We start from the raw sequence: 14436 nt of genomic DNA, 5'->3' as shown, positions 1-14436 counted from the left end.
TCCTGCGCTGTGATTGGCTGAGAGGCTATGCAGAGTAACCCTAACCCACTTGGACATAAATGATCAGTTATCAATATTCATTTAAGTGAACAGTTTATATTTATAAAGAGAAAAGTCGTGTTTCCATGGATACTAAGGGTAGATCAATGTCATCACGTTTTATTTTGCGTCGTCCAATCAGTAATCAGATCAATCATCAATGAGCCATTGATCAATCAGCTTGATTTGAGCCAACAGAGGTCGACCTGCAGGTGATCTCTGGTTTCCATGGATATGTGGGCGGAGTCACAGCTCAGTTTTACCAACAGAAGAGTTGGCTCTACTACTCAAGAGAGAAGTAGAGTCATTTTCTCATAGACTTCTATACAACCAGAGGAGTCGCCCCTGATGGACACTAGAGAGAATGCAGCTGAAGGTTGTTTCCAGACTTTTAACTCTGTATTTTATTCAGTGGGATCCTGTTGAAGTCCTCAACCTTTGACGTCACGAGGTCATCAACCATCAACGGGGACCTCTGCTAGCTAGCTAGCGGCTCAACGTTAGCATAACCAAACCAAATCTGTTGACTGATCAATAGAACAATCAATAGAGACTATTCATTGATTTTTTGATTACGGTGGGATTAACAACGTTTACTGTCGCTCCATTTGGTTCAGAGTCCAGGTCCCACAGAGTCCAGGTCCCGCAGAGTCCAAGTACCGCAGAGTCCAGGTCCCACAAAGTCCAGGTCCCAAAAAGTCCAGGTCCCACAGAGTCCAGGTCCAACAGAGTCCAGGTCCGACAGAGTCCAGGTCCAACAGAAACCAGGTCCCTCAGAGTTCAGATCCCTCAGAGTCAAGGTCCAACAGAGTCCAGGTCCCATATAGTCCAAGTCCTACTAAGTCCAGGTCCCACAAAGTTCCGGTCCCACGGAGTCTAGGTCCCTGAGAGTCCAGTTCCTGCAGTTTCTATATTGCTTTTTGTCTTCCTAAAAACCTGAGTTATCCCTGAAGTCACGCCTCTAACCCAGATCTTGCTTGGTGGTTCAGGTCTCTGTTGTAACCTGGTTCAAACTGGTCTGAGCTGGTTGTCTCAAGGTTTTTAATGTTTGAATCATCTGTCCATCCCCACGGACATTTTTATTTCTCTGATCTGATAATTATGCAACTATGTGATGACAAATGTAGAAGATTATTAGTATTATTATATTATCTAATGTTGCAATAAAAAGGCTGCATGTTTCAAACCAGTTTGGTTGTTTTGTTTTTGATCAGTGATGAAAGTTCAGATTTTATTTATTCTGACCGAATCAACCACCTGAACCACTACCAAGATCCACCATATGAACTATTACCAGAATCCTGCACCTGAACCACTACCAGAATCCAACACTTGAACCAATACCACAATCCATCACCTGAAGAGGAGGGATCCTTACATAAGGATGGACAGAAGTCAATAGATGTCATGTGACCAGAATGAACAACATAACAGAGTTACAAAATATGCAATGCATATGACATAAAGTATTTTATATATAGGGGCTTTATAATAAAGGAGATCTGGAAAGAAACACTACCTACCTATCTGTATATACCTGTCCACCTCTCTACCGCTCTAAGTAACAGAACATAAAGTAACATTAAGTAAAGTAACGCTATCATAAATCCACACGTAACATAATATAAAGAAACATGATATAAAGTAACATAATATAAAGTAACATAACATAAAGTAACATAGCATAAAGTAACATAATATAAAGTAACATAATGTAAAGTAACACAACATAATGAAACATAATATAAAGTAACATTATAAAAGGTAACATGACATGAAGTAACAAAACATAAAGTAACAGCATAAAGTAACATAATATAAAGTAACACACATAATGAAACATAATATAAAATAAGATAATAAAAAGGTAGCATGACATAAAGTAACATATTATAAAGTAACATAATGTAAAGTAACACAACATAATGAAACATAATATAAAGTAACATTATAAAAGGTAACATGACATAAAGTAACATAATATAAAGTAACATAATAAAAAGTAAAATAACATAAAGTTACATAACATAAAGTAACATAACATAAAGTAACATAACATAAAGTAACATAATATAAACTAACATAACATAAAGTAACATAATATAAAGTAACATAATATAAACTAACATAACATAAAGACTCTGGACATATATCTAGTGGACAGGAAGTGATGAGATTGTTAACAGGAAGTGATGAGGCTGTGAACAGGAAGTGAAGAGACTGTGGACATTAGGTTCATTCGAGATGAATTGAGCCTTGTCAGTACCCGATCCATTCGATTTCTAAAGGTGCTATTGACATGAAATTCTCACCAGATGTCGGTAACAACCCAAGTAATCCATACATACAAAGAAAACCAAACAAATAAGTTTAGAAATTAAGTTATGTGTAATAAAATGGAATGACACAGGGTATTGAACACGTGAAGAAAGGGAGGTGCAAAAAGGCATGGAAAGCCAAGACACCAGCTGAAATCTATCAGTAATTAGAAAGCAATCATGCCCCTTGTCAGTGCAAATTAATATCAGCTGGTATATCAAAAGGTGTCTCATTACCAAGGTGTCACACAAGAAACATCTCATGATGGGTAAAAGCAAAGAGCTCTCTCAAGACCTTCGCAACCTTATTGTTGCAAAACATACTGATGGCATTGGTTACAGAAGGATTTCTAAACTTCTGAATGTTCCAGTGAGCACTGTTGGGGCCATAATCCAGAAGTGGAAAGAACATCATTTCACCATAAACCGGCCACGGCCAGGTGCTCCTCGCAAGATTTCTGTCAGAGGAGTGAAAAGAATTATCAGAAGAGTTGTCCAAGAGCCAAGGACCACTAGTGGAGAGCTTCAGAAAGACCTGGAATTAGCAGGTACAATTGTTTCAAAGAAAACAATAAGTAATGCACTCAACCGCAGTGGCCTGTATGAATGCTCACCACGCAAGACTCCATTGCTGAAGAAAAAGCATGTTGAAGCTTGTTTAAAGTTTGCTGCACAACATTTAGACAAGCCTGTGAAATACTGGGAGGATATAGTCTGGTCAGATGAGACCAAAATTGAACTCTTTGGATGCCATAATACACACCATGTTTGGAGGTCAAATGGCACTGCACATCACCCCAAAAACACCAGACCAACAGTGAAGTTTGGAGGTGGGAACATCATGGTGTGGGGCTGTTTTTCAGCATACGGCACTGGCAAACTTCATATAATTGAAGGAAGGATGAATGGAAAAATGTACCGAGACATTCTTGATAAAAATCTGCTGCCATCTAGCAGGATGATGAAGATGAAACGAGGGTGGACATTTCAGCAAGACAATGATCCCAAACACACAGCCAAGGAAACTCTCCACTGGTTTCAGAAAAAGAAAATAAAGCTGCTAGAATGGCCCAGCCAATCACCTGACTTGAATCCAATAGAAAATCTATGGAAATAACTAAAGATCAGAGTTCATAGAAGAGGCCCACGGAACCTTCAAGATTTGAAGACTGTTTGTGTGGAAGAATGGGCCAAAATCACACCTGAGCAATGCATGCGACTAGTTTCTCCATACAGGAGGCGTCTTGAAGCTGTCATTACCAACAAAGGCTTTTGTACCAAGTATTAAATAAATTTCAGTAAGCGTGTTCAATACTTTTTCCCTGTGTCATTCCATTTTATTACACACTTAATTTCTGAACTTATTTCTTTTGTTTTCTTTGTATGTATGGATTACTTGGGTTGTTACCGACATCTGGTGAACATTTTATGTCAATACCACCTTTAGAAATATATTTACTGAGAAAAATGGTGACGTGTTCAATACTTATTTTACCCGCTGTCTATATATATTTACATATGTGTAAATTGGCATTTACATTTTAGTTCAGGAGATCGCGGTGATCCAAGTCAGGATTTAGGGATGCCGATGGCCATAAAACAACTCAGAGGAAGAAATCCTGCGTGGTACAAATCGGGCAGGAATAACTTCCCTTCTCCGTTCTCTACACTGGCTCCCTGTAGGAGCATCCAGTTACAGACTCTGGTGCCTACAGGGCAGTGAACGGAACAGCTCCTTCCTATCTCCAGGCCATGGTCAAGCCCTACACCCCCGCCCGACCACTTCGCTCTGCTGCCTCGGGGCGACTGGTTGCCCCGTCGCTCAGAGGTCCCTGCGGCCGATCGTCCTGGTCACAGCTTCTTTCTGTCCTGACCCCACAGTGGAGGAATGAACTCCCCACTGACCTCAGGACAGCAGAGTCACTGCCCATCTTTCGGCGCAGGCTGAAAACTCACCTCTTCAAGAAGTACTACCCTGAGCCTTCCTCGTAGCACTTATTGCATTCGTATTAGTTTGTTGCACTTATTGTATTCGTATCAGTTCGTTGCACTTATTGTATTCGTATTAGTTTGTTGCACTTATTGTTTTCGAAGTTATTTGCTTCTGCACTATACTTTTGCTCTGGTTTATGCTTTTAGATGCTTGTTTAAGAAAGGAGATGCACTTATGACTTCCGGTGACTAGTAGTTCTCTTGAATACCTATGTTGAATACACTTCCTGTAAGTCGCTTTGGATAAAAGCGTCTGCTAAATGACTGTAATGTAATGTAATGTAATGTCTTCATTAAAACACATTTCCCGGATTTCAGTGTGACACAATTTGCGTGTTTGTAAACAGTTCAACTAGAAGTTAAATAAAGCTTTGAGAGTTTGAACAAAGCAGAAGTGAGTGAGCGTTTAATCTAAGAAGTTACCGTCACCTGTTCATGACCTGTCCTACAGAGACACAAACAATGATTGACAGCAGACTGTTTAGAGACAATACTTAAATACGTAAATAATCACTAATCAGTTTACCTGAGAGGCATCTTCCATTTCACCTGCAGCTGATCCACCACCAAACACTGAGGACAGAGACAGAGAGACAGGTAGACAGAGAGAGTTTCAGGTGAAAGTCCACAGAGCCTAACTACAGATTATTAACCATCAGACACACACAGAAACTTCTCACCTGTTCAGGTGACTCCCACTGGGACAGCTGCTTACCATCACTGATTATTGGTTATTGATTATCACTGAGGTCCAAAGTGTAACTTCAGCTCTCTGTCAGAGGCTGTTTAACTTAGTATAATCCATATCAGCGGTCCAGAGTCTCACCACTTCCCAACCACAACCTCATCACTTCCTGTCCACAGCCTCATCACTTCCTGTCCACTAGATAAATGTTCACAGTCTCATCACTTCCTGTTCACAATCTCATCACTTCCTGTTCACTAGATAAATGTTCACAGTTGTCAGTACCCGATCCATTCCAGCGCATGTGCGTACTTACATTACATTACACTACAGTCATTTAGCAGACGCTTTATCCAAAGCGACTTACAGGAAGTGTATTCAACATAGGTATTCAAGAGAACTACTAGTCACCAGAAGTCATAAGTGCATCTCCTTTCTTAAACAAGCATCTCAAAGTATAAGCCAGAGCAAAAGTATAGTGCAGAGGCAGATTACTACGAAAACAATAATTGCAACAGACTAATCCGAATATAGTAAGTGCTACAAACTACTACGAATAGGATAAGTGCAGTAAACAAATACAACTTCAATAAGTGCAGCGAACTGATAGGAATACAGTAAGTGCAGCAACTAATACGAGTGCCATAAGTGCTACGAGGAAGGCTCCGGGTAGTACTTCCTGAAGAGGTGAGTTTTCAGCCTGCGCCTAAAGATGGGCAGCGACTCTGCTGTCCTGACGTCAGTGGGGAGTTCATTCCACCACTGAGGGGCCAGGACAGAAAAAAGCTGTGACCGGGTGGATCGGCCGCAGGGACCTCTGAGCGATGGGGCAACCAGTCGCTCAGAGAAAATAAAGAAAATCTGAATGAGATGTAAAGAGATTAAAAACAAAGATTAACTGAGAATGACAAGACATAAGTGTGTGCGTGTATATATATACACAAATACTAAAGGACATCACATTCTGAATGTTCCATAGTCTTTTGTTAGGAGAAGATTAAATTTACTTTAAATGAATGAAGTCTCGTCCTGAATTACAATCTGATCTGTGTCAGGTGTAGTTTTAAGCTTTACAATTTTAGTTAATGACCTTTCTTAATTAAAAAGAGTTCTGAAACAAATTACTAGAAGAAACAGATTATCATTCCAGACTAGCAGCACTAGCGGGAAATCTGCAGGTTTTATTCAGTCTGTTTCTGAGAGCACCAGATACATGTATCAGAAAAAGACAAACATCAGTCGGGTTCAAGAACCAATCAGCTCTCATAAGAGTAATCAATGACCTGAAGATCATAAAAGTAATCAATGAAGATCAGAAGTAATCATGACATGAAGGTGTGTGTGCGTGTGTGTGCGTGTGTGTGTGTGTGTGTGTGTGTGTGTGTGTGTGTGTGTGTGTGTGTGTGTGTGTGTGTGTGTGTGTGTGTGTGTGTGTGTGTGTGTGTGTGTGTGTGTGTGTGTGTGTGTGTGTGTGTGTGTGTGTGTGTGTGTGTGTGAGAGACAAACCGTAACTCATTAACCGAGGTATGACCATTAAGAGTTTTGACTGCCTGTTTGTCCAATCAGAGTGGTGGTAACCTGGCAGAGGAGCGGAGTCACGAGGCAGACAGGGTTAACCTGCCAAAGGAAGGCAAAGGAATGAAACAGCCAATCGGAGCACAGGGGGAGAGGACAGACATGATTTACACCATTGAAGATGTCCCACCATGGTACCTGTGTATTCTACTTGGACTACAGGTAACACTGGGAATATACAGGAATTACAGGGTTTAGATTTGGTTCAGACTGGGTTTACGTTGGTCTAATTCACTTAAACTGGGATCAAACTGGATTTAGACTGGTCTGATTCAGTTAAACTGGGATCAAACTAGGTTTAGACTGGTCTGATTCAGATAGGCTGGGATTAAACTGGGTTTTGACTAGTTGGATTTAGTTAGTCTGGGATTAAATTTGCTTTAGACTGGTCTGATTCAGTTCAACTGGGTTTAGACTGGTATAAATCAGTTAAACTGGGTTTGGACTGGGTTTGGACTGGGTTTGGACTGGGTTTGGACTGGTCTGATTAATTTAGGATGGGATTAGACTGGGTTTGAGACGCAGAAGCTCACGACATGCCAGTGAGCCTTGTGTTGATGCTGATGTCACCTTTAACCTGTCCTTATCTGTCCTCAGCATTATCTGACATGTTTCAGCGGCACTGTAGCCGTGCCGTTTCTTCTGGCCGAAGCCATGTGTGTCGGTCGAGACCAGAACACCATCAGTCTGCTTGTCGGAACTATTTTCACTACAGTCGGTATCACAACTCTGATCCAGACCACCATAGGAGTCAGGTGAGTCTGTGTGATTCAGCTGAGTCTGAGTGAGTCTGTGTGAGTCAGGTGAGTGAGGTGAGTCTGATGTATGTGTGTGTGTGTGTGTGAAGGCTTCCTCTCTTTCAGGCCAGTGCCTTTGCTTTCTTGATTCCTGCTCAAGCAATCCTCGGTCTTGAACGCTGGCGGTGTCCCAGCGAGGGTGAGACATATTATCTGTTCATCTGGTCATCTAACGGACGATTGAAATGTTGAAATATTAAAAGGAAACAACAGTCACATGATAATCATGAAGGGATTTGTTCTTTCTTTCCTCTGCAGAAGAGATTTATGGGAACTGGAGTCTTCCACTCAACACCTCACACATCTGGCAGCCTCGCATCAGAGAGGTACATCAAGATTATTTTTGCATGGAGAAGGACTGTCAGTCAAACTGTTGTGAAGAGCAGGTCTGGAGGCAGAGCTGTCTGAGGAAGAGCAGGAAGTGGGAGGGGCCTGGCTTGATTAGAGCCTATATAGGAGGATTGAGTTCAGGTGTGAGCCCTTTCCCTTTTGCCCTGACATACAGCAGAACCCTGGGCTCTCTACTGGACTCAATCATTTCCTGAGTAAATATATAAAACCACAAAGATTGTGCCAGCCTCATCTGCCCTGGAACTACCAACAATAAATCTGTCTAAATGGATTCTCTCATGGTGTATCATTGTGCCTGACCGCACAACCATAGTGTTCATCCAAACCCTGGGAATCAGCACACCCTCATGCAGTCCTGCATGGTGACAATTCTACACAAACCATCCTGATGATGGTCCGGTCTTATCTCAGACTCTTTCCAGCAGAGCAGAACTGCTGACCTGCTCTGGGGAAGGAACACTGAGGCTCTCTTGAACCGGACTCAAGGATCAGATTCGAATATCAGGGTTTCACACCGTCAGCCTCCCAGAGAAAGCTCTCAGATGCTGGCTGATTGTTGAATGTCAGGGGGTGACCTTGGGAATGGTTATCTTGCTGTCATCAGACTGTGACCTCCAGGGAGCACTGGCACAGTTTACCTCCCATTCTGAGGTCCTAGGACTCTGCTGGAGAACTGTGGACTGTTCTCTTCAGGTTGAAGTGTGTCAGGATTGTCCTGCTGCCAGGAGACAGATGGACGGATTGTATTTTTATTATTCCACTGACACTGAGAAGTGTCCATCTGTAGTTCCTCAGAGTTCAGCTGGTGCCGCTTAATGTGAATTCAAATCAAACACAGATGTCTGTTCATCCGTGTTTGTATGTCTCTGTGTTTTAGATCCAGGGGGCCATCATCGTGTCCAGTGCTGTGGAGCTTCTGATTGGTCTGTGCGGGTTGCCAGGTTTGCTTCTGGAGTACATCGGCCCGCTCACCATCACTCCAACTGTCTCGCTGATCGGCCTGTCTGTCTTCACCACAGCTGGAGACAGAGCTGGGTCTCACTGGGGCCTGTCAGCACTGTGAGACACCTGCCTGTCCACCTGTCTGTTTACCTGTCTGTTCACCTGTCTGTCTGTCTGTCCGCCTGTCTGTTCACCTCTCTGTCCACACGAACAACCCCATCATCAAAGTTGGGGACGACACCACAACGGTTGGACTGATCTCAGGAGGAGACCAGTCGGCTTAGAGAGGAGGTTCAGAAACTGACACTGAACACCACAAAATCAAAATACCTCGTCATTGAAACGAGGAAGCACAGAGCAGAGTCTGCCCCACATCACATGTGGGGTTAGAGGTGGAACCTGTCCTGTTCTGCAAACAACACACCCATGTCCTTCTACTTGTCCTCCATTCAGAGTGTAGACAGCTGTCTTCCTCTATCTCTAACTGCCTCTCTCTGTGTCTCTGTAGGTGCATTTTTCTCATAGTGCTTTTTGCTCAGTACCTGAGAGGGACTTCTTTTCCTGTTCCTGTTTATAGCAGGGAGAAAGGGCTGACCTCCACCAGAGTCCAGATCTTCAAAATGTTTCCTGTAAATAAGAAATATAAAAATGTCAGATCATGTCAGTCCCTCAGATGTTAGTTCTCTTTATTTTCTGAACTTCAAGATACAAAAAGGTATTTTCAGTTTCTTTCCCTCTGACGTCTCTCAGATAATCCTCGCCATCATGTTGGTCTGGCTCGTTTGCTACATTCTCACGTTGACCAACCTGTTGCCGAGCAACCCTGATCGCTACGGACACAAGGCCCGGACTGACGCTCGTGGTGACATCATGGCTTCATCCCCCTGGTTCAGAGTACCCTACCCCTGTAAGAAACCTGAAACCAGCCAATCACAGGCTTCACAGCGTTCATTTAAATCAGACAAAAGTGGTCAATAAGAAAGAGATCAAAGGTAGTTCAACCTCTTTGAAGTCGTAGACGATGACAGTGGATGAATTTCGATCAGAATAATCCAACCCCTTGTCTCTGCTCCCTCTGGTCTGTGATAGGCCAGTGGGGGTTGCCAGTGGTAACAGTTGCTGGGGTGTTGGGGATGCTGAGTGCTATCATGGCGGGCATCGTGGAATCGATTGGTGATTATTACGCCTGTGCTCGTTTGTCTGGAGCCACACCCCCTCCAGTCCACGCCATCAATAGGTAAGACAGGAAGTAAACAGGAAGTAATGTTGTCTTACCTGGTAGACTCCTCCCGCAGGTGGTTGATTGTTTTTGTTTGTTTCAGGGGAATTTTCATTGAAGGCGTTTGCTGCATCATTGCTGGTCTTTTAGGGACAGGAAACGGATCCACCTCCTCCAGTCCAAATATAGGCGTTCTGGGCATCACCAAGGTAACTGAGGCCACACCCACCTGTGAGGGCTTTGTTTGTTTGGTAGACATGTACTGGTTCTGGACCAAAAGTGTTTAAGTAGAGACTGGTTGGTTTTTATCTGATGTCTCTGATCATAAGGATCAGGGTCCCTTGACCTTTTGCAACTAGTCCTCCAATCTTTGCAAGTTATCCCCACACGTCTGCAAGTAGTACGCCACCCCTGCAACTAGTCCCCCACCTCTGCAACTAGTCCCCCACCTCTGCAAGTAGTCTGCCACCCCTGCAACTAGTCCCCCACCTCTGCAACTAGTCCCCCTTCTCCGCAAGAAGTACGCCACTTCTGCAACTATTCCCCCCCTCCGCAAGTAGTCCGCCACCTCTGCACCTTGTCCGCCACCTCTGCAAGTAGTACGCCACCTCTGCAACTAGTCCACCACTTCTGCAACAAGTCCGCCACCTCAGCAATTACTCCGCCACCTCTGTAACTAGTCCAAAGACTTCTGCAGGTAGTTCCCAGACCTTGGGAGATGGTCCTCAGACCACTGCAACTAGACCAAGCACCACTGCAACTAGTCCATCACCTCTTCAACTTGTCCCCAGACCTTGAGAGCTAAATTCCAGACCTCTTGAGCTAGTTTGCAGACTTCTAGCAGATTGTTCTCAGATCTTTAGAAGTACACTGCAGACTTCTGTAGCTAGCCCTCAGACCCTGTAACTGGTAGTCAGGGTGTCTGCCACTAGTTCCAGACATCTGCAACTCAGACCTTGGCTCCTTGTTGGTTTTGGTTTACAGGGCAATGAAGAGAACCGCTCCTTCTTGCCTCAAACTAAAACCAATTCCTCGCTGAAAGTTACACACCTTTGGCTGTTTATTTGTGAGATATAGTCAAGTTTGAATGAATTGTAACTGAAATATACAAATAAGATTTACAACTCATGCCACCTAGACCTGGACTCATACCTGACATCTGAATGAAGAAAGTGTTCTCTGAAGTCAGTTCATGGGGCGGATGTTTGAATTGTTGACCCTGTGTACAGGTTGGCAGCAGGCGTGTGGTGCAGTACGGAGCTGGTATCATGTTAATATTGGGCTCAGTTGGGAAGTTTACAGCTCTATTCGCGTCCCTGCCAGATCCGATCCTTGGAGGAATGTTCTGCACTCTTTTTGGTGAGTCACAGGTAAAATTAGCTAACATAAACCTTTGATCAGGTGTGCTTCTGAGGTATTACTGATCCAGGTGTGTTGATGTTTCTCAGGTATGATCACAGCTGTCGGTCTCTCTAACCTGCAACTGGTTGATTTGAACTCGTCAAGAAATCTTTTTGTTCTGGGATTCTCTATGTTCTTCGGTCTGACTCTGCCGACATACCTGGACACACACCCCCACTCCATTAATACAGGTGTGCGTGTGTGTGTGTGCGTGTGTGTGTGAGAGACACTACAGCTGTCTTTGTGTGTGTTGTCACTGTTTAAGCATTTGAATCTGAATTTCAATCAAAGAGTTTTTTCAAATAAAAGGGATATATTTCATAAATGTGCATAGATATAGATCCTACAGATCAGTTTTGTGTGTTCAGGTCTTGCAGAGCTGGATCAGATCCTGACTGTTCTTCTGTCCACTGAGATGTTTGTGGGAGGTTTTTTGGCTTTTTGTCTCGACAACACAATACCAGGTAACACACACACACAATATTTGAACTTTTTGTATTGTTATTAAACAAACCAGATAAAACGTTAGATACTTTATGCTAATCTATAGAACACACAGATATGAGACTAACTCCTAACCCTAACCCATTTTCTCTGACAGCTTCTTTATTCTGTTTCTTGCTTGTACATCCAGCCATTATCTGTAATCACTTATCCCAGGGGTATTCAATTAAAATACAACGAGGTCCAGTTAGAGAGAATTTTCCTCATGCAAAGGTCCGGAATATCACAATAATTTAAAAATAAATGACAAACAAAATTTGCATCTTAATATAAAGTACTTCATTTTAGAAAATGAATTGAACTGAATTGTCCTGCAGCTTTAATTGAATTTCATTCATGTGAGTGATGTTAACCATAAAAGCCACACTATCCAGGGCAGTGAAGAGAACTGCTCCTTCTTCGCTCAAACTAAAACCAATTCCTCACTGAAAGTTACACACCTGTGGCTGTTTATTTGTGATATATATATATAGTCAAGTTTGAATGAATTGTAACTGAAATATACAATATGATTCACTTACAGTTGACTCTGTCTGTGTGTGTGGTACCAATTATCCTCTTCTAAAAAGAGAAATCTGTGTGCAGGGACTTTATCTGTTGCTATAGAAACCATTTGTTGCAGCTCTGTTCCTCTCCGTTAACATCATTGTTGGGCAGTGACTCTGATCATATTGGATTCTTAAGTGTATTTTTCTGTGCCGTCATTTCGGATGCGAGTTGGTACGTTTGCTTGAAATATTTGTGCTTTGTCTTGAAGTGGCGCTTCACATCTTTTTATAATCACATGAGACACACTGTTTTGAATTTGAAAAAGTTCCGTAAAGGCTATAAAAGCTGTGCCGGTAAAAGTAGGAGTTCTCTGTAAAACTGCAATAATTCTCAATTGTCCATCGTTATAAGTCTGGGTCCGCATACAACGGCACCTATAAGTGACCCCTGTCTTATCCTGTTCATGGTCGCACGGGGGGTGGAGCCGGTCCCAGCTGACATTGGGCGAAGGCAGGGTTCATCCTGGACAGGACTCCAGACCATCACAGTACTGAACCAAAGAGACATACGACCAATCACACTCACGTTCACACCTACAGGCACTTTAGAGTCATCAATTCTCTTCAGCTGCATGTCTTTGACTGTGGGAGGAAGCTGGAGAAATCCAACATTGACATGGCAGGAACATGCAAAGTGAACACAGAAGGATTTCTGGGGTTAGGGTTGTATTGTCTAATACGAAACATTAAACAGTTTACAATCTTGAATCAGTTACTATTGTGAGTGTAATTAACACTGCAGCCTTGAGGGGGCGCTGACAGCACTTTACTCTGATCTGGATGAGGATGTAAGTGCAGATTCTCACAGTACATCAGCATAAGTGACAAATGTTATTTGTGTCCCCAGGCTCCAGACAGGAGCGAGGTTTAGTTGAGTGGAGGTCCTCTTCCTCCTCCTCCTCCTCCTATGATCTTCCCTTGGGGATGGGTGTGGTCAGACGGACTCGATGGCTCAGACGCTTTCCCATCAGCCCCTCCTTCAGAGGTTTCCAGGCATCCGACCCACCGCAGCTGCCCGAGGAGGTGAAAGAAAGAGAAGAGGAAGCTCCTGACCTCCACCTGCCCAGTACCAAGGTGTGACTGTGATGTCATCAGTCAGTGTTAACTGAGTGGGAATCAAACCTGTGACGTGACGGAACTGTTTAAGTCTCTTCTTAATGCAAATCTTCAGCTGATCAGATTTGTGAAATTGTTTGACTGCTGATTAATTTATACACTGATTTGCCTAAACTTCACATGAATTGGACTTTATACAGAGAAACTCTGCATTGCTTTAATTCACATGAGGAGATATTATTAGAGTGCAACAGTGATTTTCCCAATTGGAGCTCTTCTACATTTAAGATCAACATGAAACTCTCCTTTTGAAAAATAAAAAAATTGAAAATATCTGCTTCTTTGATAATATAAATCAAACGCACAAATCAGCTTGTGGATAAAAGGGTTAGGGTTAGCGTCAGGCAGACGACAACTACGGTCTTTGAAAAACGAGAGAGGGGAAGAAGAGGGAGGGCGAGAGAGATTTAGATTTTTAAAACCTTTATTTAAAAAACATGAAGAAACAAAACATTGCTCTCATGACAATAAATAAACAATACAACAAACACTGACTCTGGGTTAGGGTGTAGCGTATTCCCATAGATCTCCCCACGTCGTCCATCGACTTCGCGGTTGAATAGAGACCTTGATTAGGGCATAGAACACGAGTATGAGTAGTGTAAGACCGTATCAAGGACAAAGACGGTTGGGTTTAAGCATCAAAGTGGTTAGGGTTAGGACAGCCCACAGCCCACTAGTCAGGACATAAAACCTGGGGGACTATGAGGCAGCTGTGTAGAATAAGCTTGTCAAAGAATGCTCATAAATGAATCTACGGTTGGGGTAAGGCATCAAAGTGGAGTGGTTAGGGTTAGGACAGCCCACTTGGCAAGACATCAAACCTGGGGGACTGTTAGGCAGCTGTGTAGATTAAGTTTGTCAAACAATCCACATAAATGAGTCTACGACATCATGAAATCTTCATGACGACGTGACTGGTTCTGACGACTGGTTCTGACGACTGGTT

At 43.0% G+C, this 14436-nt stretch overlaps 1 protein-coding gene across 1 annotated transcript; it reads left to right on the top strand.

Moving 5' to 3' along the window:
* Positions 1-6298: 6298 nt before the first annotated feature.
* On the top strand, positions 6299-13738 carry slc23a1 (solute carrier family 23 member 1). Its single transcript, XM_054625958.1, has 14 exons — positions 6299-6369; positions 6601-6771; positions 7207-7364; positions 7457-7545; positions 7665-7732; positions 8635-8816; positions 9208-9328; positions 9450-9606; positions 9789-9936; positions 10022-10127; positions 11148-11277; positions 11367-11510; positions 11688-11783; positions 13219-13738. Exons 1-14 carry the CDS (start codon positions 6340-6342, stop codon positions 13449-13451), a joined length of 1833 nt encoding a protein of 610 aa, XP_054481933.1. The 5' UTR covers positions 6299-6339; the 3' UTR covers positions 13452-13738.
* The last annotated feature ends 698 nt before the right edge of the window (positions 13739-14436 follow it).

This window comes from Anoplopoma fimbria, chromosome 24, assembly GCF_027596085.1.
Source record: "Anoplopoma fimbria isolate UVic2021 breed Golden Eagle Sablefish chromosome 24, Afim_UVic_2022, whole genome shotgun sequence".
In the NCBI taxonomy this organism is placed as follows: domain Eukaryota; kingdom Metazoa; phylum Chordata; class Actinopteri; order Perciformes; family Anoplopomatidae; genus Anoplopoma; species Anoplopoma fimbria.
This window is presented reverse-complemented; position numbering and strand designations above follow the sequence as displayed.